This window comes from Cucumis sativus, chromosome 3 (assembly GCF_000004075.3).
Source record: "Cucumis sativus cultivar 9930 chromosome 3, Cucumber_9930_V3, whole genome shotgun sequence".
Lineage (NCBI taxonomy): Eukaryota > Viridiplantae > Streptophyta > Magnoliopsida > Cucurbitales > Cucurbitaceae > Cucumis > Cucumis sativus.
Window position 1 is genome coordinate 15,570,696 of NC_026657.2, and position 22,523 is coordinate 15,593,218.

At 31.8% G+C, this 22,523-nt stretch overlaps 4 protein-coding genes across 5 annotated transcripts; 1 reads left to right on the forward strand and 3 right to left on the reverse strand.

Moving 5' to 3' along the window:
* Nucleotides 1–540: 540 nt before the first annotated feature.
* On the reverse strand, nucleotides 541–2,927 carry LOC101217841 (protein PLASTID TRANSCRIPTIONALLY ACTIVE 7). The gene is made up of 4 exons (XM_004146183.3): nucleotides 2,802–2,927; nucleotides 2,593–2,661; nucleotides 2,435–2,500; nucleotides 541–1,136 (listed from the first exon to the last, which is right to left on the reverse strand). The coding sequence occupies exons 1-4, from the start codon at nucleotides 2,838–2,840 to the stop codon at nucleotides 801–803; spliced, it is 510 nt and encodes a 169-aa protein (XP_004146231.1). The 5' UTR covers nucleotides 2,841–2,927; the 3' UTR covers nucleotides 541–800.
* A 598-nt stretch (nucleotides 2,928–3,525) lies between these two features.
* LOC101217605 (RNA-binding KH domain-containing protein RCF3) lies at nucleotides 3,526–9,288 on the reverse strand. Of its 2 annotated transcripts, XM_011653013.2 has the most exons (8): nucleotides 8,165–9,273; nucleotides 6,619–7,089; nucleotides 6,155–6,403; nucleotides 5,517–5,771; nucleotides 4,708–4,787; nucleotides 4,417–4,525; nucleotides 4,207–4,333; nucleotides 3,526–3,919 (listed from the first exon to the last, which is right to left on the reverse strand). In XM_011653013.2, exons 1-8 carry the CDS (start codon nucleotides 8,852–8,854, stop codon nucleotides 3,900–3,902), a joined length of 2,001 nt encoding a protein of 666 aa, XP_011651315.1. In that variant the 5' UTR covers nucleotides 8,855–9,273; the 3' UTR covers nucleotides 3,526–3,899. The 2 variants fall into 2 exon arrangements, with proteins under 2 accessions (XP_011651315.1, XP_031739331.1); XM_031883471.1 differs by lacking the exons at nucleotides 3,526–3,919; nucleotides 4,207–4,333; nucleotides 4,417–4,525; ... (1 more) ...; nucleotides 5,517–5,771; nucleotides 6,155–6,403 and adding an exon at nucleotides 8,017–8,087 and having other exon boundaries at nucleotides 6,952–7,089; nucleotides 8,165–9,288.
* Nucleotides 9,289–12,326: 3,038 nt separating this feature from the next.
* Nucleotides 12,327–14,635, reverse strand: LOC101217377 (50S ribosomal protein L9). Its single transcript, XM_004146181.3, has 6 exons — nucleotides 14,496–14,635; nucleotides 14,206–14,367; nucleotides 13,968–14,102; nucleotides 13,448–13,555; nucleotides 13,212–13,316; nucleotides 12,327–12,754 (listed from the first exon to the last, which is right to left on the reverse strand). Exons 2-6 carry the CDS (start codon nucleotides 14,347–14,349, stop codon nucleotides 12,590–12,592), a joined length of 657 nt encoding a protein of 218 aa, XP_004146229.1. The 5' UTR covers nucleotides 14,350–14,367; nucleotides 14,496–14,635; the 3' UTR covers nucleotides 12,327–12,589.
* A 5,965-nt stretch (nucleotides 14,636–20,600) lies between these two features.
* Nucleotides 20,601–22,493, forward strand: LOC101217139. Its single transcript, XM_004146180.3, has 5 exons — nucleotides 20,601–20,761; nucleotides 20,842–20,945; nucleotides 21,794–21,866; nucleotides 21,947–22,002; nucleotides 22,089–22,493. Exons 2-5 carry the CDS (start codon nucleotides 20,890–20,892, stop codon nucleotides 22,201–22,203), a joined length of 300 nt encoding a protein of 99 aa, XP_004146228.1. The 5' UTR covers nucleotides 20,601–20,761; nucleotides 20,842–20,889; the 3' UTR covers nucleotides 22,204–22,493.
* The last annotated feature ends 30 nt before the right edge of the window (nucleotides 22,494–22,523 follow it).

Genomic DNA, 22,523 nt, shown 5'->3' on the forward strand with positions numbered 1-22,523 from the left:
TCGTCAACCTCAAAAGCAAAAATATGTAATCTCTACAAAGATTCATGACCTTGCTTTTGTGTGTTTAACTTAATTATATATTTCATGTACCCACTTAAGTATCAATGTGGTAGGCTCAACACTAAATTGATGTTAGAAACGTTTATGAACATCCAAGGTCATATTATGAAAATAACTTTGTTATCACCAATTTTCTAAAAGTTATAAAAGAACACAATACAGATTAAAAATATGAAAGAAAATTGTGATCTGTGAGACTCTCTCCCTCACTAATTTTTCTTAGATACATCTTATGTACATTTCAATTTCCTTTTAAACAACATACAAATATTTGAGACATCATAGTCTCTGATTATTTATGTGTTGACATGCCTTAAACTTTGACTAAATGAATAGTTGATTCTCAATTAGTCAAGTTGTGTGAACTATTTAGTATGGTATAGTAAGAAAGAACACCATTAAAAATATCATTATATAATATATTATTTATCTTCATAGGCCCTTTTAAATGCTTTATACCATGGAAAACAACAAATGGAGTTCATAAAAGAAACTTTCTAATGGTTTCATTAGTTGGTCGATAACAATCTTCCCTCCTATTGGGAATGTTGGATGAAACATAACGAATAGAAAAGTAGGAGTTTAAAGAGGTAATATTTGGTTAGAGAAAAAACTCGTGAGGATGAGGCAAGCACAATTCTTAATCAGAAGAGACGTAGGCACTAGCTAACATTTGAAAACTGGAAAAATCAGATTAATGCATTGACAGTTTGTATAAGAAAATGGATTTTGTAATCAGGTTAAGTAAATTCTTGTTTCAGATAATGAGGTCCGGGTTTAAATGGGTCATCTTCTGCATAAGCATCTGGCCGATAAAACCCTGCATCGTTCACTCGGTTGCTAAGAACATGAAGGATGGCTTTCTTGGTACCCCCATATTCATCGCGGTTGCTCTCAACATATTCCTTAGCCTCAGCTGCAACCTCATTCACAAAATCAAAGCGATTGTCCTCTGATAATAATAGTCTTTCAATGTCCATTGTTATGAGCTTCCCCTGTTCCTTTACCCTCCTTACCTGTTCTTCAAGGAATGGGATTCGATCCATTTTGTAGATTGACATGTCATCCTTCTTTGTCTGAATAAGGAATGAAATTAGAAGTTTCAATGTCAACAACAACATAGCGAACTCTTACAAAATAACGATACATAATCTTAACTAATTCTCCCCAAAGTCGTTCTATATCAAAAAAGATTCCATTCTTCAATTTTGGAAGAAAAATTTTGATCTGCCAGAAAGTGGCCTATAATCCCAAACGATCTCAGACGTCTATTTGTTTCAAGAAACTCCCAATATTTAAACCTTTCCATCTAAATTATATTGCATAGTTCGCATCCTTACAATAGCAAGTAGTAAGATTCACAAATGTCTGGTTGAAGGTGATCAATCATCTCAATGTTTCCTTTATTCCACCTAATCCTACACTAAGTGCGCATTCCATATCATTATTTTTCTTAGAAGTATCAGAGCCGATTCACACATCTTGCCTGATTTCATCTAGACAACTGCCTGATCTAATATGTTACTAAGAAACTTGTAGGATTTGAATACTACCATGAACCCAGAACCCCACATCCCCTAGTGTTTTTTTACTATCTGTGGTGCTTGCATCCTAATGTCAGGACCAAAGAGACAAGAATTTCCTACTCGGGAATCACCCCGTGACACCTAATTATCAGTAACCACCAAAGTTTGATCGATTGGAAAGAAGAATCATAAATGACACACCCCCATTTAGATAGTTATCCATGAAAAACGATGGGGTTGCATTGATAAAAAAAGATGCTATAACAAGCAATAACATCTCCAATAACCGTCACAAAAGGACCAAATAACCTTTTTCCAAAGTTTACACATCTCTGTTGTAAACTGTAGTTCACATACAACACTGATAGCAAAGAAACACTAACCACAAGGAGGCATGAACAAAACTCTCTCTCTTAATAGAAGAAACCATATATTAAGGAAAAATAAATATAAAAAGATAACAACCAAGAGGCCATTATAGAGGAAAGTTACCAACTGAAATACAACCAATATAGGTTAATCAAAGAAATGGTATGTTATCATAAAAAGATTATGTAATGCACTCCAACAAGAGGCAGGAGCATGCTTGTACTCACAAGAGCCACCGAAAGAAAGAGAGAAATTCCTACTCCCAATGCTTCAGGCAGTTGTAATACAAGAATTATTACTACCAAAACCAAGTTCCTTTCACAGTTTCACTCTTTGTTTCATTTAATAAAATTTAGGTCGAATTAGCCCGACATTGCAAGACTCTAGTTTCACAAAGCCGCGAAATGGGAAACAAATTAAACAAAGGATAAGAGGGTAGAGGAGAAGTTAAGAGAAAGAATAAAACAGATTCACCATACCAATTTTCTTCGTCGCCACACTCGCCGACCACTAACTTCACCACTTTTCTGTTTTCTAGCGACCAACTGAAAACATAAACAAGAAAAACACGAAGAATGAGAGGCAAAAGAGAAGATAAGTAAGTTGGGGTTGTTGAGACAATCAATGAAATGTAAACCTGAAACGGGGGACGAAAGTTCAAGGCAGGAGAAATTCGGGGATTCGCCTCAATCCTGAGCGGCAATGACTGAAAGAAAACCCAAACATAAGCACGAGTGAACGAATTTTGAAAGAGAAAGTAAAGAACAAAAGAAGGGATCGAACAGAATATCCATATGAAAGTTTGAGATACCAAAGGACGAAGAAAGAAAGAGGGAGAGTGATTACAGGGGAAGCAAAGGAGAGTGTTGAGATTGGAGTAGCCATGGCTGTCCTATCTTCATTTTCGAATGATGTTATTACTTTCGTCACGCGAGCTCTCCCAAAACTCTCGCTTTTTTGATAAATAACCCATATCCTCGAAAATCTTTAGAAATTTGTCCTTTTCTAAATTATGAGAAAAACTTCCTTTTTCTTTTCAGTAAAAACAATCCAAAAAATGTGAAAATTAAGGCTTAAACCTGAACTTAGATTTACCATTTTAATAATAAATGATATTGATACAAATTAGTTATATATATATATATATATGTATTATATAATGAGTTTAATTCAAGTGGTAATTCATAAATCACGTTTCAATAACCTTACTAATGAAAGAAGACCAAAAAGTTGGACAGAAACTCAATAGTTTTTCTTTTTGGTATATTTATACAAATAAAATCGATAGCTTTTCGCAAAAATGCAAAAAATAAAGATACGCAGATTAAGTTGGCAATATTTAGTCTTTTTTCTTGGTAAACCCTCGGGGAAGAAACACCACATATTTTACTAATTACAAACTCAAGTATGTTCTACCAAGCTCAGCATCATTTCTTCAGAGAGAGTACATAACCATCAATCAAGCAATCATTTTAAAAATAAAAATAAAAAGAGGGGGGAAACTTATAAATTTGTGTTAGAAATTATATAAAATTCCAATTCAAAATTTAAAAGCGAAACTACACAACCATGAAATGGAATAAATTTTCACTTTACCTATGATGATTGACAAAATAAAACTTAACAAGAACTAACAGCTAATAAAAATTAGATTTCAATAACTATTGGGATAAATGATACTGAAATTGCTTCCTACAGACATGAATATTTGTGGAACTGCGAAGGAAGAAGAATGAAAACTCTTATACATTTAAAATTTACATGGCAATGGTTAATCGTGCTCCATCTTCTTGTATGGCTCTTCCAGAAAGAAAAAAAAGAATCAAACAGCTGAAAAGAGAGCAAGAGCCCCCCCGGATACTACAACAGTTGATCTTCATGGGGGCAATAACCAACCTTTTATGGCCAAATAAAGTTTAGTGTGTAGAACCAAATGGCCACAACTTATGGCCCATCTTCTTGCACTGAAAAATGTTAAAAGAATAGATGAATACAAAGGAAAAAGTCCGGAAATTTGTAAGAAATAACCTCCAAAAGTTTTCATCTTTAGCACCTTTTTATTTTGCCAATACACTGTTAGTTTGGATGTACGATGACAAAAAGAAGTCAAATGTTTATTTGAATCGAGAAAAACTATTTCAATGAGTTTTTCAAAAGGGCTAGTTGGGAAAGATGAAAATATTTTAGGGATGTTTTCAAAATTTTCTCAGAGATTAAGCTACAACTAAAAATGGGTTAGTGAGAGACTTACAGCTCAAAATAAAGCCTTGCAACAAGCTCTGGGCTCTCTCAGCTTGCTCCGGTGTGCCTGATATTTGAATTATCTTCTGGGTTACATCTGGTCTATCTTCTACCAACGTAACATTGGCTCCGGATAACTGTTAAACCCAAAATCATCACCCAATAAGGCAGTTTTCTAATATATTGCATGAATGGTTTGACAAAATTTCACCAATACTACCTCACTGATCTGAGCAAGCTTGTTTTTTGATTTTGTTATAAGCTTAGGGACTGCAGGCTCTGGTATCACAACTTCGAGCGTACTCCGGGTGACAAGCGGCACAGGGATCCTAAGAGGTGAACGAACAGTTATTGATCTAACTTATAAAAGGAGCAGAACAAACTAAGGACAAGAGAAGCATGTAAAAGAGAGGAAGGATTAGACGATGGAATGATTTATAACTAACAAATCATTAATCAAAAAGAAATGGGGGAGGGGAGAAATCAGCACAACAGAAAAATGAAGTTCTACCTATTTAACCCACTAGGCAAATCTTCACGTCGGTCATTTTCATTCTGCGTACCAGTTTCATTGCTCGATCCTCCAGTTTCCTGCAAATGATAGTTTAAATCATTTTGGTCCATAACCAAAGTCTCACGAGAGCTGTGCACTAAAATGCTAGATAGTTTACGGAGTTCTCCAGGAATGCGATAATGCAAAAGGAAAATATAAGATCCATAATAGAAACCATGTTCACCTAGTTTGACCGGAGCACCTTTTTTCAGTAGACATGAGCAAAGAAAATAACCCTACTTTTTCATTCTCAACAGACTAGAACTTGAACCAAATATGACTACTTAGAACTCAAGGACACAGTTGTACAACCTATAGAACACATCCTGTTCAAGTAAGGTCGTTCCATCATATGACTACTAAAAACAACAATTGGCAAATTGTTTTTTATAAAGGGAAATTGTATCAGATGATAAAAAAAAATTAGAAAAAAGCAGTCTATAGCATCTCTTTTTTGCATATTGCAAATATGATAAATATAACAAGTAATTAGATATATCAGACGGCTATCAAATAGCTATCTGCTTTTAAATTTGCTACTTTTGCAATTTAAAAAATATCGTGACATGGGCTCTATTATCATTAAATTTTTTGCTATTTTGCAAACACTCCTATTATAAAATTGCTAGGGACCTATGCCTTGAGGGGCTTAACATGAATGCTTCGGATCTCCATTAAGTTTTTTTACTACTTAACTGTAAGAGAGCAATTTTGAAAAGAAAGAATCACCTTGTCAAGAGAGAAGAAAAAATAAGAAAACAAGTGACCTTTAAAAGCTGTGCTGTTCCAAAAGGTTGCACATTTTGAAAGGCTGTGCTTGCAGAATCATTTCCACTATGAACTTCACGAGCTGCAGCATTATTATTTGAAGATGATTCCTCGAGTCCTAAACTGACCATGGTGCTTTGTACTGATACTTGAGGGCTTGCATCTTTTTGGAATGGCTCCTTATAAAGGCAATTCCGCAATCTTGATGTTAACTCAACAAGTGCATCTCGAGCTGCTTTTATGTCCCCTATGATCTACAAAAATTGCAGTTGGGGAATTAGGAAATCAGAATGCAAAAGCCTCCGTTCTAACCAGCAAGATATACAATGGTTCAAAGACAGCTAACTTTTACCTTGCTCCGTAACTGATATAAGAAGAATACAAAATAAGCGACATTAAGCTTTGTTCTTTTTTTTTCTTTTTTTTTTATTGTGAAGGAAACAATTCATTGATATGAAAAAAGGGGAAAACCCCAAACAAAAGAAATTACTATAGAGATTGCCAATCACTAAATAAAAAGGATAGATTGTAATGAGTAAATGGGTGGTTAGCTTTACTTTGACACCAAGAAAAAGCCTAGGTTAAGCGTCCTTAAAAATTCTAAGAACTCCTATCAATTTAAAGTTCAATGACAAACCTGTACAAGCTCATCCGCCCCTGATACAAACATGGGAAGGTCTTCTCTTGGCACAATATGTACATTCGCACCGGTTAATCTCTTCATCTCTAACAATGATCCATCTCTTCCCTCCAAACATCCAATATCACTTGATGGTACAAGCAACCTAGTAGTTACAATGTTCTCCTTGTCAGGGACAAGATCAACAATGCGAGTTTGGATGTGTAACAAAGCTTCCTGTGCTGGAAAAAGCTCATCATCTGGACCCTAAGAACTCAAATTTTCCAAACAGAAAGTTAAAAAAGGAAAAAATGAATGAAAAGCATAACTTTTAAAGTCAGTTAAATGGTCGTTTATATAACACCAAATATATATATCTTCTGCTAGGGGAGCCATACTCAAGTGATTCTATGATTCCATTTGACTCTTGTGGAACAGTAAATCATGAAGTATACTAACAATGAAAAAGAAAGTTGAAGTACCTCATCCGAGGAAATGATAAGAATTTGTTCGTTTGAACCGGTCACAGGATCAGAAACCTTGATATCCACACCAACATCGTTACGAAGCAATTCTATGATTCCATTAGACTCTCCAATAACACTATCTACCTTCTCAATTGGGCATAATATTTTAAATACAAGGTCCTCGCCATAAAAGGGCATCATGTTGTCATTTACAGGAGCAGCCCCGGGCTCCACCATAAAATTAGACTGACGGCTGGAATAGTCATTGCCTCTTGTATTAGAAGCAGACATGCGTGGTCTAAATGGCCGCCCATCCATTGGTAACCGCCGTGCGTTATGTGGAACATAATCATCTTCAGGAGGGAAAATGCGCTCCGGTGAATGTAGACGCCCATGGAAATGACTACGGTCACGATGCTGACTCTCTCTCAAGCGTGATGAAACAATGGCTATAGCTTTTTTAACGGCATTTGTATCCCCAACAATCTACAAAGGGTTATAAACCCGATAGGGAAAGTAATTAGTACATGTATGTTCTTCGTAATTCAACAAATGGAACATTGAAGTCATAAAACTTAGACAAAAAGAAACTTAAGTTTTTCCTGTCACCATATCTTTTTCCCTAATTCATTCTGCATCAAGACAGTGGTCGTGTTTAAGTTATGGTTAGTTAGTTATCATAGATGGAAGAAGGGTCGAACTTGGCACCAAAAATTGGAATTCCGATGCACATCTAATAGATTATACCACAAGCCTTGTATAAGTTATTTCAATACAGCTTTTAAACCTTCTATCTGTGAAATACTAGAACTTAAGCAACCAGCTAAAGACTGCATGCTCATATAAGCAAAGATACAACAAAATGAGAGACTACAATCTCTTATATCTTTACTGAATATTTAACAAGTTCAAACTATATCAAGGGCAAGTTAAAACTGTAGACCGCCATCCTGACAAATAGATAAACTAGAAATGAAAGGAACAGACTTCGTGGACATTGTATATAGCATAGCATTACCAATGCAACAATAAGTTAATTCAACAATAGGAATCAGGAGATGAAAAGATCAAACAAATTAAATATGCAAGATAGACTAGACGTCCAGAAAGAAAAAGTTGCTGAAAATTTGACTAGCTTTTTTAAACACACCCATCGAGTAAGATGTGCAGTACGAAACAAATTTGATGAGTTCTGAACACATGATTTCAGCTCGAACTCAATTAGTTTCTCAAATAGCTAGTGAAGTGATTACAGGACAGCAGCAAACATAAAGAACCCGTCACTTCATTATTAAACTGCTGATAGTAGAGTATTGTCATATTAAACGTTCCAACATGTTCTAACTTCTAAGCAATCAATTTGCAACTTCGGTTAAGCATCCAAAAAGTAAATTAGCGTCCTTTGAACCTGACCCGGAATGAGTAGAATCACCCGGACTGAGGAAGAGGTAGAGGAGTCAGCTTGAATCAAAAGGAATTCCAAGCTGAATAAGTTTTAAATCATCTTAGCAACAAGAAATCAGGTACTTTTTCAAGATACTGAAGTGTTCAGAAACTAAACCTGAACAATCTCCTCCGACATTGAAATGCAACGAGGCAAATTGTGATCTCTAGGTAGAATCCTTATCTGGGTCTTGGTTTCCATCCTCATTTGCTCGATTATCTTCCCTCCCTTCCCAAGCAAACAACCAACGTGCATTCTAGACACAACAAGCCTCGTGGCCACACGTCCACCGCAACCGCCACCACCTCCTCCTCTAACACCACCATAATCATCCTCCTCATCCTCAGGACCATAACCCATTCCATTAAACCCAGGACTCATTTCACTCTCAAGAATCCTTTCATGAATCAAAAAAAGCGCTTCTTGAGCCGGAGAGAACGAAGGCATCCGACCTTCCGGGTCCCGCCGGCGAGTGTCCGAAATCTCAATTATTCTCTCCTCATCACCAGGAACAAGCTCATGCACGTTGATCCACGCGCCGGTATGCTGCCTTATAGACTTAATAATACTACCAGATTTGCCAATAACTCCTCCAGCTTTAGCATCATGACAAAGTATCCTGTAAGTAGTGGTGACCATAAGAGATTGGTCTTGAGGTTTAGAGGGTCGAACAGCATTTCCACGATGACGATAATTATTATTGGGGTAGTGATTGTTGTTGTAACGAGGTCTGGTTCTACCCATCGAGTCGGAATCAAAGTCTTGGTGGTCATAGTAGTAATTCCTCTTAGATCTAGACTTCTCCATATCTAAAAAAATGTTAGGGTTTTGGTGTTGGACCCAGTTTAGTTGTTTCCAATTACAGTCATAGAAGAACAAATTCGATGTCAATGGGTTTGATTTTCTATTAATGTTATCAATCTGGTGGAGTAAAAGGGGTTGGTAGGTTCAATATCTGTAAGTAGGTCAGATTCCTGTGTTGTAACCCAAAAGAAATTGAAACAAAATATAACCTCAGAACTCACTCCGTTCCTTCAAATCCGTGTTTGTGCTTGTGGATGTCTGTATGACTGTTGAAATTACAAACCCTAGAAGGAGATGAAGAAGATGAAGACAAGGAAGAAAAGGAAGAAGAAGAAGAAGAAGAAGAAGAAGATGATGATGATGATGAGAAGTTATGATTATAATAGAAATGAGAATCCATTAGATCAGCTTCACCAGTTCCCATGGTTTTTACTTACTTAACTTTACTTCTCTTTTTGCAATATGATGTAATACTCCAGTTCCCCTAAACGCCGCCGTTTTTGTTCCCTTTTTTCTTTTAACCTTCATTACTACACTGTAAATTCTGTTTTACTAAATCTAACTACTTTTTTTAGTTTGTAATCTATGCCTTTAAATTCCTATTTATTACATCCTCAAATTCTTTTTTTAATAAAAAATTAATTTAGATTTTATTTTATTTTTTACCTTTTAACTTTTTTTTGTTATTAAATACTAGATTTCACTTATTCATTCTCCACCTCTATTATTTTTAAATTATGAGCATACATCAATGCGTATGTTAGTGATCAAGAACACCAACTTTCCAAAACCGTGAATTGGACCGAGACAAGATGATTACATAAATCTCCAAAAAAACGAAAAGGGAATATGCATCTGTAACATCAATATGTTTTGTTGCTAACTACATAATCTATATAGTAACTTTTGTCCTCGTTAGTTTTAACTTTTTCTTTTGATAAATAACTGTCACTGTTTCGTATTAGACAAGATATTTTATGATTTGTAGAGTATAATATGCTTGTAATCATTTAATATGAATTAATTATAATAAATGGAATAAGGAATAACTTTGGATTTTCATCCCAAAAGACCATCATTCCTAGGTTGTATTTCTAAGTAAGAATATTGTTTTCTTATAAATAAGAAAAGAAAGAAGTTATAATAATCATATGGTGTATTTTCTTACTTTAACCCTTTTCAAATGTGTCATCAATTTATATGCTTCTCATTTATACATTTTGTTATTGAAAAAACAAACGTAAGAAAAGAATAATTCATCTATGGTTTTCTTGTATATTCTTCCTTATTTTCCATTTATTGACTAAGTTTATAATAATTTTGACATCTACCATGGAAATGATCGCATACATGCATGAGAATCTAAGTACCAATCCAAAAGTATTAGTAAACAAATCTTAACTTTTACTATTATTATTATTGCTATAACATATTGTATCTATAGCCCACGGTTACCTATCTTGGATAGACTTATTAAAGCATATCAATGATAAAAACATAAAAACATTATATCATTAATAGACATAAGAATAGACTACCATACATGTAAAACGTGTTCTTAATAGATACAAAAATATTTCGTTGATAGACATATTAATGGTTTACCGATTATTAAGCAAACCTACAATAGACGACTATTAATGAGAGGAGGGTGAAAATGATTTATTGGTAATAGACATAGAAATAGTTTGTTGATAATGGACTTTTAAAAATGAAATTTGAGCGATAAACTTAAAAAAATTTAAACTTTGAAAACGATCACACACAATAATTCTAAACAACTTTCAAAATTGAAATAGGAAAAAGAAATGAATGAAAGGGAAGTTTTGAAAAGCATTTTTTCCAATTCAAACATGCTCTAATTAAGTGTAGGCAATGGGGTTGGAATTGTAATGAAGTAGAAGGATGAAACAATGGTTAATTAGGAGATATCTTAAAAGTAAGCATTTTCTTTTCTAGTATCATATTCAATGACAATAAATGTGTTTATTGTTATTAATTCAAACTTGAATACATCGTTAAGTTAATTCTCAGCTCACACAATTATTAACAATAAAAATATATTTTATTTTATGTGTATTAAATATTAGGAATTAAGAAGTTAGAAAAAGTGAAAGAGATTCATCTTCAATAAATTAAAATAACAACAAATTGGATATATCCATTCAACATTTGGCCAATCTAACCAACTTCTCTCGCTATATTATATAGTTTTATAGACAGTCAGGCTACAATATAAAATGCAAGTTTTGCTATCTACAACTTCAATCTATTCTTCTTCAAACTAAATATATATAAATATTTTAAAGGTTATCATCTTTTCCAACTAAATCACCATCAAACTAACTATGGTCGATATGGTATAAATGTTGGTTTGTTAGGTCGATGGAATTAACTTTTCGAAATATTTTTTGAAATCTTTTGGTTTGAAACATCGACGATCAGTCAACTCGATTTTTCGATCTATATAAAAAATGGGAAGAATAAACTTCAAAACGACGAGGGAGAACATTATTATCATCAAACAATAAAAGGTGTGGACTAAATTATCGAAAAAAGTAATTTGCCACCCCTAAACATAATTTTTGTGTTGTATTTTAAATAACTTTTATTAAAAACATTTAATAAAAATCATTTTAGAAAAAACAATTTTTTCTTAATTAAATTCAGAGTAGATTATTCTCAATTATTGTGTTGGTAAAATTTGGCGTAGCCAAACAACATAAAATTTAGTGGAAAGGATAAGTGTGGATTAGCCAATTGGTTAATTAAGACACATATAATAAATAAGAAAATTTAGAAGAGAAGAAAGTCGAATAATGGTAATTAAATGACAATTTTCGTTTAAGACTAATTCTCACCAAGCTCTTTGATTACTTAATACTATAAAATTTAGCTAGATTGCCATCAAATTTTCAAATATTCTGAATACCCAACAAAGATTGAACATTTCTTTTAATCAACCCATATGAAATTAAGGTCTTGCTTGAAAAACAATGTTTAAAAAATTGGTTCAACTGCAATTTTAATCCATAATGTTTGAAAAAAAAAGTTAAGTTTTAGACCTTATTTAGATAAAATCTCATATATAACATTTACAATATAACCATACATGGTTGGTTTTATAATTTTTATTTAAAAGGTAAAACTCAAATGTTGGATCCAATGAATAAAAAAATGTGTTTACAAAATGTTCATTTCTTGGATCACATAATCTGAAAACAATTTTTGAAAACCGAATTTGGTTTGTCCATCAATCGCATATACACTACATATCTACTAAACTAGATAAACTTAGTGAATCTGAAAACATAAAACAGAATATGAATTCTCTACCGAACATTATCACCTAAGTTCAAGCTTTCAAGCGACCGGAAGAAAAGAAAGTAGTGCAGTTTAAACATAAGTATGAGAATGCATAAGAGCAAAACAATTTATTCCTTGAACATTTCTGCACAAAAAGAATGAGACGATAAATTCAAATGCAGAAGATCAATTCGATTTACTCCTTAGTGTATGCAATGAGAAGAAGAGAAAATTAATTCAACAACGCATATATTATCACGTTGATGTTGTCAAAGAGTGTGAATACATTATATTGTTAAGCAAATAGCTTTAATTCAATCATTGAGGAACCAGCAAACAGCCAACTCAATAACTAAAAGTCTGAAAGGCCTAGCGATCTAAAGAAATCCAAGACAGAGGCACCATAACGTGAGAGATAGCGTTTACCACTTTTTATTTACTACGGACTTTCACTTTGAGAGTCCAGTAGACCTTTCCTTCAGGCAAAGGGATCGACTTTGGAAAGCGGAGTGGTACCTCATATTCACCACATGCTGACAAGGGGGATGCTAAATTCAAATTTTCGGGTGCAATTTGAACAGAAAATTGGCGTGCCACCTGACCCGGAAAAGAAAAATGAAATGCTTAGATCGACATTAAAAAAGAAAAAATAGGTCTATATCTATTGGTAAAAGACGTGGGGAGTTGTTAAGTTTGGGCCGTGGGTTAACAATGAAAGAAGTTAATAAAAAATGAAAGTGATGTTTTTCAGTCGTTGGACCCACAACTTCTTGGTTAACCCCAAACTCCCAAGACCGCCGATAACAAGACTCCGGTTTATTCAACCAGGTGCCAACCACCCTCCCACCCCCCAAAGGAAAAAAAAGGAAGAGAAGAGTTCAATTGAAATCCTAGCTTACACTTTGCACAAAACATCCGTCCTATTCTCAAACTTCACATTATGATACTCTAAGGTTTCACACCTCAAAAAGATCAACTAACCTGAGGAATAAATAAATAACTAACCATTTAAATTCTCATTTCAACAAGTAGAAAAGTATCTTTCAATGCCTACCTCAGCGACAATGTCGTCTACTGTCACAGAAGATTGCAGAGCTAAGGGCTCATCTTTTGCAGCACGGGTACGGAATTTTTCCTTGTCAATTAACCTCCTCAACACCTAAAAAAACGTCATGCATCAATTATAGCTAATAAAATATTGAATGAATCAAGGAATGTCAAGGTATCCAAAATGTTCCAAACCTAAGTATACAACTTCAAACAAATTGGATAAAAAGTGAAGTTACAAACCAGCTGTTTACTATCCAGACGTCTTGCTGCCTTTTCATATTCTTTCATCTTATCCTCCTTCGTCAGTGTCACAACCTTAACGACTTCTTCCTCAACCGGTTGGTAAATCTAAATTCAAAAAAATTGAAATGATAGAAAAGTGTGAAACCCATCTGAGTCCTCTACTATGGAGATACACCCAACATGAGAAAACAAAGCTATGACAGCAAAATCAATCAGCCTATACTCCACCAAGTCCCCACACTTTGGTTAAACTAAAGATTATGAATTTTCATACCACTCAAATGTGTTGTCATGTGGGTTGCTAAAAATTTTAAATCAAACCCAAAAAAAAGTACATCAACCATTAGCAAGTAAAAAGAAGCAGGATTTACTGTAATCTAAATTAATTTGTCTTCTCCCCAACCCCTCTCTTTGCAATTGGGAAGAAACAACAAACTAAAACTAATCAATGAACACCAGAACACGTATGTAAAAACAATCAAAAGTAACTGGAGTGATCCAAATTGAAGAGACATACCCTGCGCTGCTCCTTAATCAGATAAGCATACTTTTCAATATTTGGAACAGCCAGTATCTTGGGCATAAGATGGTTCCGGAAGTATCCAGGGGCAACCTTAACTGTCTCTCCAGCTTTCCCAAGCTTTTCAATGCTCTTTTTAAACAACAAAGTAAGAAATATTCAATTCACTGTCCATAAAAATGTACAGTTAGACATCAAAACTAAAAGAATAAAAAAAGTGAAGTCACATACTCACTGTTGTGAGAATAACTTCCAACTTCCTATGTCTAACTCCCTGACCCGAGAATAACAATGGCTGCATCATTTGATCAGAAGGATGGAGCTTGGTATCTTTAATAATATTCCGGAGTGCATTTCTACAATACTGTATACAAGCCATTCGGATCTTATGACAAGTCTGTATAAGGAAATGGAAAAATTAGAGCCACAAAAGCTTTTAAGACGTGCATGAACACAAAACCAGGTGGGTGAGGAAGAAGAAAGAGCAAAACTGGAGTAGAAAAAAAAAAAAAAAGGTGGAATTACCGGCGGTGGGGTATGGAATGACCGTCCGTGGCGGTGGACAGCGTCGGAAAATGATTTGGTAGGGAGGATGAGGAGATCGTGGTTGATGGAGGAGGCAACGGATTTAGGGTTTTGATTATTTAATTTAGTATTTTTCTTTCCTTTCCTTTTGGCAATTGGGCTGATGGGCTGGGAAGTTATTGGGCTTTTTAAATGTAAAATAGAAATTTGGATTTAACTAAATATAAAAGCTTAATTACATGAAAACCATAAAGTAACCTTTTTCTTTTTCATAAGATGCATTAATGCACATTGGAAAAATAAGTTACAATGATTAACACTACTTATCGTTATAATTAATATTTTATTAAAGAAAATGAAAGAAATTCGTAATAACTTAATGAAAATAGTTTTGTTGTTAAGTTAATTTCAAATTTAACTTTGGTTATTTATTATTCAATTTAGTTTGATAATAAACGTATATTTTTCTAATTGTATGAAATTCTATTTACTTAATGTGAGTTATTATATATTTATTTTTTAATTGTAAATGTTTGATTTATTCTTTCTTTTTCATATAAATTCTATTTATTTTCATTCTCTATTGTTATTGTTGTATAATTCTTTTACCTTTTTTCTTTTTTTTTATTTCTATGTTTTTATGTTGCTCAAGTGCATGTACATTTGTTTCATTTTTATTTTTTATCTATAAATTCTATAGTTTTTTTAAAAAATATATCATTACTTATTTGTTGGGTTGATAAACATATTGAAAAATAAAAATATATTTTGTATGTATTATATGATATATAAAATGGTATAATTATTGTATTCCTGCACTTGTTTAGTTTAGTTATTAATTTCAAAAATATATCATGTTTATATTAGATATAATTAGAGTTATGTTTAGTCTTTGTTTTATAATCCTCTTATTCTTTTATTTTTGTTTCTTCTATTTATATAAATTTGCTTATTAAAAACATAATTTATATATATTTGATAACAGATTTTTAAAAAAATCAGATTTTCTTCCCAGTTCTTTTATATATAAAAAAAACACTTTTTCAATGAATTATCAAACATGGGGAGTAATCCAACAACCTAACTTATATTTTACGGGTGGGTTGGGTTGAGTTGAAAACTTCAGTCAAGCTATTCGAGTTGGTAATCCAACCCAATTCACTTACATCACTGATTAAATGGGACATAGGTCAAACTAGGAAGAATTATATGAATGGAGATGGAACCTGTCATGTTATTTTTTCAAAATGTCTAAAATTTCGGTGTGATTTCATACAAAATGTCTAAAATTTCATCCACATTTGAAGTTTATTTTTTGTGATTTGTAATTTATTTTATTATGTAACTAAAACATCGATTAACCCTTTATATAAATAAATGTGAAAATATCCATAAAAATATTGATAATTGTTGGAAATTTAAAATGGTGGCTTCAACTTGAAATTTTGGTTTTTATTTTGGATGCTAAGAAATTTGATGTAAAAATTGGATAAATTAGACTAAATTTTTTTTCTTTTACTTCTTTTCAAGTTTAAAAGTATTTACGAAACTTTTCAATAGTTTAGTGGTATTTTTTAAACAAAACTTTAATAGTTTTCATTCAAAATAAAGAATAAGAGTGTTTTTGAACCATTTTTAAAAGTGAACACTCTTGAAACTTTCAAAAGTTTAAGGGCATTTTTTACGCAAACTACATAATTTAGGACCAGTTTTTACAATTTAGCCTCAACAATTTAATCCCTTCGTTTATGATGACATTTATTACTTTTTATTTGTTTTAGTATGTATTGTTATAATTTTTAAAATTTAATAATATCACTAACGTGGACGATCTGGAGTATCTTATCTGCTACTTTAATTAAACTCGTTAATGAGAGGTGCCTATATAAATACCCTAAGGATTAATCGTATCTTCATCTGCAAAGTTTTCTTTTCACCTTATCAAGGAACCTAGAGAGAGAAACACAATCCTTAACATCATTAATGATCACTAACGAAGGTATATTATTTTAACTAGTGTTATTGCGAAAAACATCTAGTTTAAAATAGATTGACATTTATTGTTTCTATACAATATTATGTTTTTACTCTATAATGGTTAAGTTAAAACTTTCAATGTGTGCACTAGATTTAAATGTCATAGTCGTCTAGTTGGAGTTGGGAGTTGTTGGTTGGAAGTTGTGTTGTTGAAACTTAATTGATCGTGTTGCTTGCTCTTCGTCGAAATACGGTTTAGGTTTGGGTGTGATCAAGAGGAATGAGGGAGGGCATATCACGTTGTTGTTGTCTTCCGATGGGGTTTCTTCACAATTGTAGGCGGTGAGATCTTTGTTGTACTGGAAAGCTTGCTCGTGGGAGCTTTTGGATGGAATTCGACGTTGAATGTATGAGTGTTCAAATAATTCGACAAGAAAGTTATCCAACCAAATTTAACTTGAATTTATAATATTATTAAAATATATATTATAATTATTACATATTACTATTAAGTTTGTTTGAAATATATACTAGATATTAGATTTTGATATTTAACCTTTGAGTTATGAAACTTTTGTTATTAACATGTATTGTAGACAAATTTAAATATTTTAAATCAATAAAAAATATATTTAAAATAAATAAATAAATAATCTGACAACCAAATCTAACCCAACCCAAAATTTAAAGGTTGGGTTGGATGGAGTTGACGATTTTACTTGTTATTTTGGTTGTCAATTTAATCAACTAAAAAATTTGGATTGGTAAAAAAATCTCCCAAATTCAATCCAACCAAACTTAATTTATAAATTAAGATACGCTCCTAGATGTTGTAAGTTGGTAGCCCATTCTTTGACCAAACATGCTTTGTCACTCAGAGTTTGGATTATTTCTTTCTCGATTGGCTTTTTTGTATTGTCAAAGCGGGTAAGAATGATTTTAATGATTAATACATTCTTACCTTGTTGGCTTTCTTTTAAAAGGCACATTGAACCGTAGTTCTTAGTTTGTAGTATTTAGGCATAATGTTTTTGTTGTAATAGTCTTGGAAACCTATTGAAATCCATCCTCTCTCCACTCCTATCCATCTATTTAAAATTCAACTCTATCAAAGTTGTTAATGTTTAATGTGACCATACTACATATACACTCCTGATCTAATTTTTCCTCATTCACACATACATATATATTGAAAAATCGTATTAAAAAATATAACTTGACACTAATTGATATATTTATTGTAGAAAACGCAAAAGTAATATATCAACTGGAAACTACGCAGTATTATTCCCTTAATTTTCTTTTCCATTTTATTCTCGAAAGAATTTTTTTTTATGACTTATTTCAAGTTAGTTTCATTTTTTGTGATTTTTCCTTTACATAGTTGAAAATGTTAAAAATTAAATATCTTACAAGTAAATTAGGGTATTGGTATGTGAGTCATTAACTAATATAGCCTAAATTGTTATATGATATTACATAATAGATCTAAATTTATAATAAATTTCACAAATGTCCTAAATAGACCTATATATTACATAAATGTAGGGCACAAATTATATATATACTCATTCCTAATATTAAATTGATTATAAAAATAAATAAATGGAAAAATACGTGATTACGATTTAGGAAAGAAATCAACCACAATTCAAACTTTTCTTATTCAAACACCACTTACTCCTTCCATTATAATTGCAAAAGTCACCATTTATACAGAGAAACTTGAGAGATTTCGGCGGTGAAGAAGAAAAAGTTTCATGGCCGGCAAAAACAGTATTTTTCGACAGAATTTAGGTATAAAATTCGAGGTTAGTACTGTATATTTTGAAAAATACGAATATTATGGTATATTGAGCATATTATAGATACTCCATTAATTGGTGAACTACATAGACAAACAAAAGATAATGAAGATTTTGGCCTTCTTGTAAAAAATTATTAGAACTATATGTCACTAAATATTAATGTTGTAAATAAAATGGGGTATATATATGCTAAGTTACATACAAAACTATTTTATTTTACGGATATATTAAAGTATATATTGTTCATTTAAAAAATACTACAGGAAAAAAATTGGAGGTCTTACTGTATATCATTATATATGTGTTATTTGTGTATATGAAGTGATATATATGTGTATAAAGTAATAATATGAATGTATGATATTCACACCCTATATTATATATACATTGTGAATGTGTAGTTTACTTCTGTTTTATAAATATTTACTATATAAACATATATTTTAAATTCAAATTCTATCAAAATTACATAGTTTACCGTATATTTATTATAAATAATATGGGGTATATATATATAATAAATCACACAAGAAAACTATTATATTTTACGATTATATTAAATTATACATTATTAATTTAAAAATTAGATAAAGTGATAATAAGTATGTACCATATTTTCACTTATATATTATAGTTTACTACTATTTTAATATTATTTACTATATAAACATATATTTCAAAGTCAATGTCGGAAAGAATTATGTAGTATACGGTACAAGAATAATGAAAAATTACCCAAGCGAAAAAATTGGATGACTTACTATGTAATATTATATATGTGCTATTGTGTATATTGTATATATGTAGTGATATATGTGTGTAAGCAATACAATAGAATAAAAGGTTAACACGTACTAAGTAAAGTACGATATAATGGAATGACGAATAATGCAACGATTTGAAGAAAAAAACTAATCGAAAGTTTGATGAGAATGAAAGGACAAAATAAACCGAATACCAAATAGGAAACGATGAAGAACGATATTGAAGACACCCGAATTTATGGAAGAAAGGAGCGAAGTGAAGGAAGAAGTAAACATTGTGGAAATTATGAAGACGTTGCTGGAATAAAATAAAGAAAAAATTAAATGATGAAGTGGTTGCCGACGACAGATAGAAGCTTTCAGAATAATAACGTGGTGTGGAAAATATGTTATACAATTATAATTAATTATTATATTATTTCATATTATAAAAGATTTTGTTTTATACCTAATTAAAAAACTATTACCAATTGATGGAAATGATAAAGTTACACATTTAAATAAGAAAGTTAATTGAATATTGAATGTAAAGGAAACAAGGATGACCCTAATCTAAATACATTAATTTGTCTCATACACTATCATAATTATTTAAAAAATATATGAATTCTTGTTTAAGAAAATAAATTTTAGTTTAGAACGTTTGTGAAATTCTATAGTTAGTTTTGGTCTTTTTCACTAAATCTTTCTTGATATATTTAAGAAGAAAAATAGAAATGTAGAGAGAGTAAATATTAAGGTCATTTAGGATTTTATGATATCAATGGTGGGAAGTTATTTGAAAAAATAATTGTGAAAAATGGGTGGTATTGAAACTATTTAGGAAAATGGGGTAAATTTTTTGTCATTAGAATGCGTCTCTTCTTCAAGAGACCTATTCTACTTTTTTCTTTAATTTCACCCTATTCTCTCTCCCTCTCACATCCATTTTATTTATTTTTTTAAATAAATTCATTTTTTCTTTTGTTTTCTTTAATTTTACATTATTATTTAATAATTAATAATTATTAACTTTTATTTTTTAAAAATAAATTCAGTTTTTCTTTTTTATTTAGTCAATTTTTAATTATTATTATTTATTTTCGGTAAATAAATTCAGTTTTTTTCTTTTTTTCTTTTTTAATTTTCTATTATTGTTTAATCAATTCTTAATTATTATTTTTGTTTTAAATAAATTTAGCCTTTTCTTTTAAATTTTCATTATTACTTAAGGAATTCTTAATTGTTATTTTTGGTTTTATTTATTTTTAAAATAAATTCAACATTTTCTCACAATAAATACTGAATTTATTTTTTAAAAATAAATAAAATGAACGTGAAAGGAGAGAGAATAGGATGAAATTAAAAAAGAAAGAAGAAAGGTAGAATGCTTCTCTTGGACAAAATTTTCACCCCATTACTCTAAATAGTTTCAATACCAACCTTTTTTCTCAATACTTCTATCAATAATCTAATTACATTTCAAAATTGTCTTAAAATATAATAATAATCAACGTAAATAAATAAAATAATTTTAACCATTTTTTCATTTACAATAATGAAATAATAATAAAAAAAAAAACAAATAAACCCTAAAATAATTCTCTCACGTCCGAGTCAGTCGTCTTCGTCTTCAACGAGTCACGGTCTCAACTTCTTCCCATTTCTTCCACTGCCACGCCTCAGCCTCGCCGCCGACCATCCTCGCCACGCCTCCTACTACCCGCTGCCGTTACCGGTCAGTTTCAAAGCGCTCTTCAGCTCGTCAAACCCTTTCATAAACTCAACCTTCTCTATATTCTTATCTTTGCTTCATAGGTTTATTTGTGGGGGGAAATCTGGCTGTTTTTCATTAGAATTGAAGCAATGACTCCCACAGCTTCCGTCGCTTCTCATGGAGAGCCCAAATGGGAATTCAGCTGGTTGTTCTCTCTCTCTAAGTCCATAAATGTATAATTATAAGTTTTCCTTTTATTATATGCCATATGCTTTGAAATCGATTTCTTCGTAGATGTCCATGTTAACTTTTCCTCTTTAGCTTTATCTTTAATTAATTCTCCTGTGATTAATCATCTAAGTTCTTTCTCTGGTTCATTGCAATCTCCACAAACAAAATAAGACAATGATAATGATTATCATCTTGTTCTTGCTCTTGTCAACCCTTTGTCTGGTTTTCTTTTCACCCTGAAAGTTCAATTTTTTGTTGCTGAATCATACGGATTTTGTGGCCAAAGCAGTGTCATGAAAGCTTACTGTTTGAATGCCTTAAATTAGTTGTTGGTACTTATGTTATTTATAATTTTGACTCTAGGTTTAGATGAGCGTACTATATGTACAAACTCTCTGCTGTTAGAAGTTGTAATTCGTAATTTGATATTTCTCTCTCATAATAAAAGTGTTCTCCTCCTTTGTCCGTTGATTTAAATAACACTATTAGTTAACCTTGTAAATCTTTCTGTCTATTTCTCTGTTGCTTACGTTTTCTGTTTTCTTTGATTGTCAATTGCCACCAAGTTCTCGGTTGTTGGAATGGAGTGGATAACTAGCCAAATCTCTGTTCTTTTGCTGTTGTTTTTGGAAGCCAAATTTGATTTTTCAGTCTTGTTAGCGTTCAGCAATTGCTACTTGTTTCTAAAACGGTCATCGCTTCTTTCCTTAAATAACCAACTGTTTTTTTATCATACATCGGAAACATGCAGTTCAACTCATTGTTAGCGATCTTTCATCTATTCTATATTGCCTTCATAAAGACATGGTTTGCCCTCTGCAGTGACTTTGAAGTCGATTATGAGTCTGAGAAGAAAGCTTCAATTGTCTATAAAGCTTTAGTCGTTGATAAAGAGGTGCTTCTCGATGATATCAATCTTCACCTTGTTCCTCCAGAGTTAACTTGTTTCTGATTCCATTTGTGTGCTATGAACAGTTACAGCCAGACAAGGTGAAAAGGGCGATGTCAAATTCTGATGGAAAACTTTCAATGTGAGCCTCTTTTTTGGTCCTTGCATTCATAGTTTTTAATGTACTTACAGCTTAGTAATGCTATTGCATTCTATCATATTTTGTAGACATTTTGAGGCAGTGGAAGCAAGGTTTTTGCGTGCATCATTCAGTGCGTTTGTAGATGTGCTTACTCTTGCCACAAAAACAATCGAAGATTTTGGACAAGAAGAGGATTTCTGATAGCCTTACTGACCTATTTACATGGCTCTCAAATATCAAGTGTCATTTTTTTTTTTTTTTTTGCTTAAAGTAGCTCTGGTTTTAATTTACATCTGACCTGTAATTTTATCACAATGTTTTGTTATTGTTTGATCGAGTGTGAAGGTCTTTCTCCACCCATCATTCGAACATTGAGATCTAACAAGATAAACATTTTCGGTAAACAATTTGTCCTTTTACTCCTTGCAGTCAACCATATAACTACTTGATATGTTATTTTTATGCCAAATGTAGTTTCAAGCATTTACTGATATGGTTAAATATACAAGGAATTAGCATGG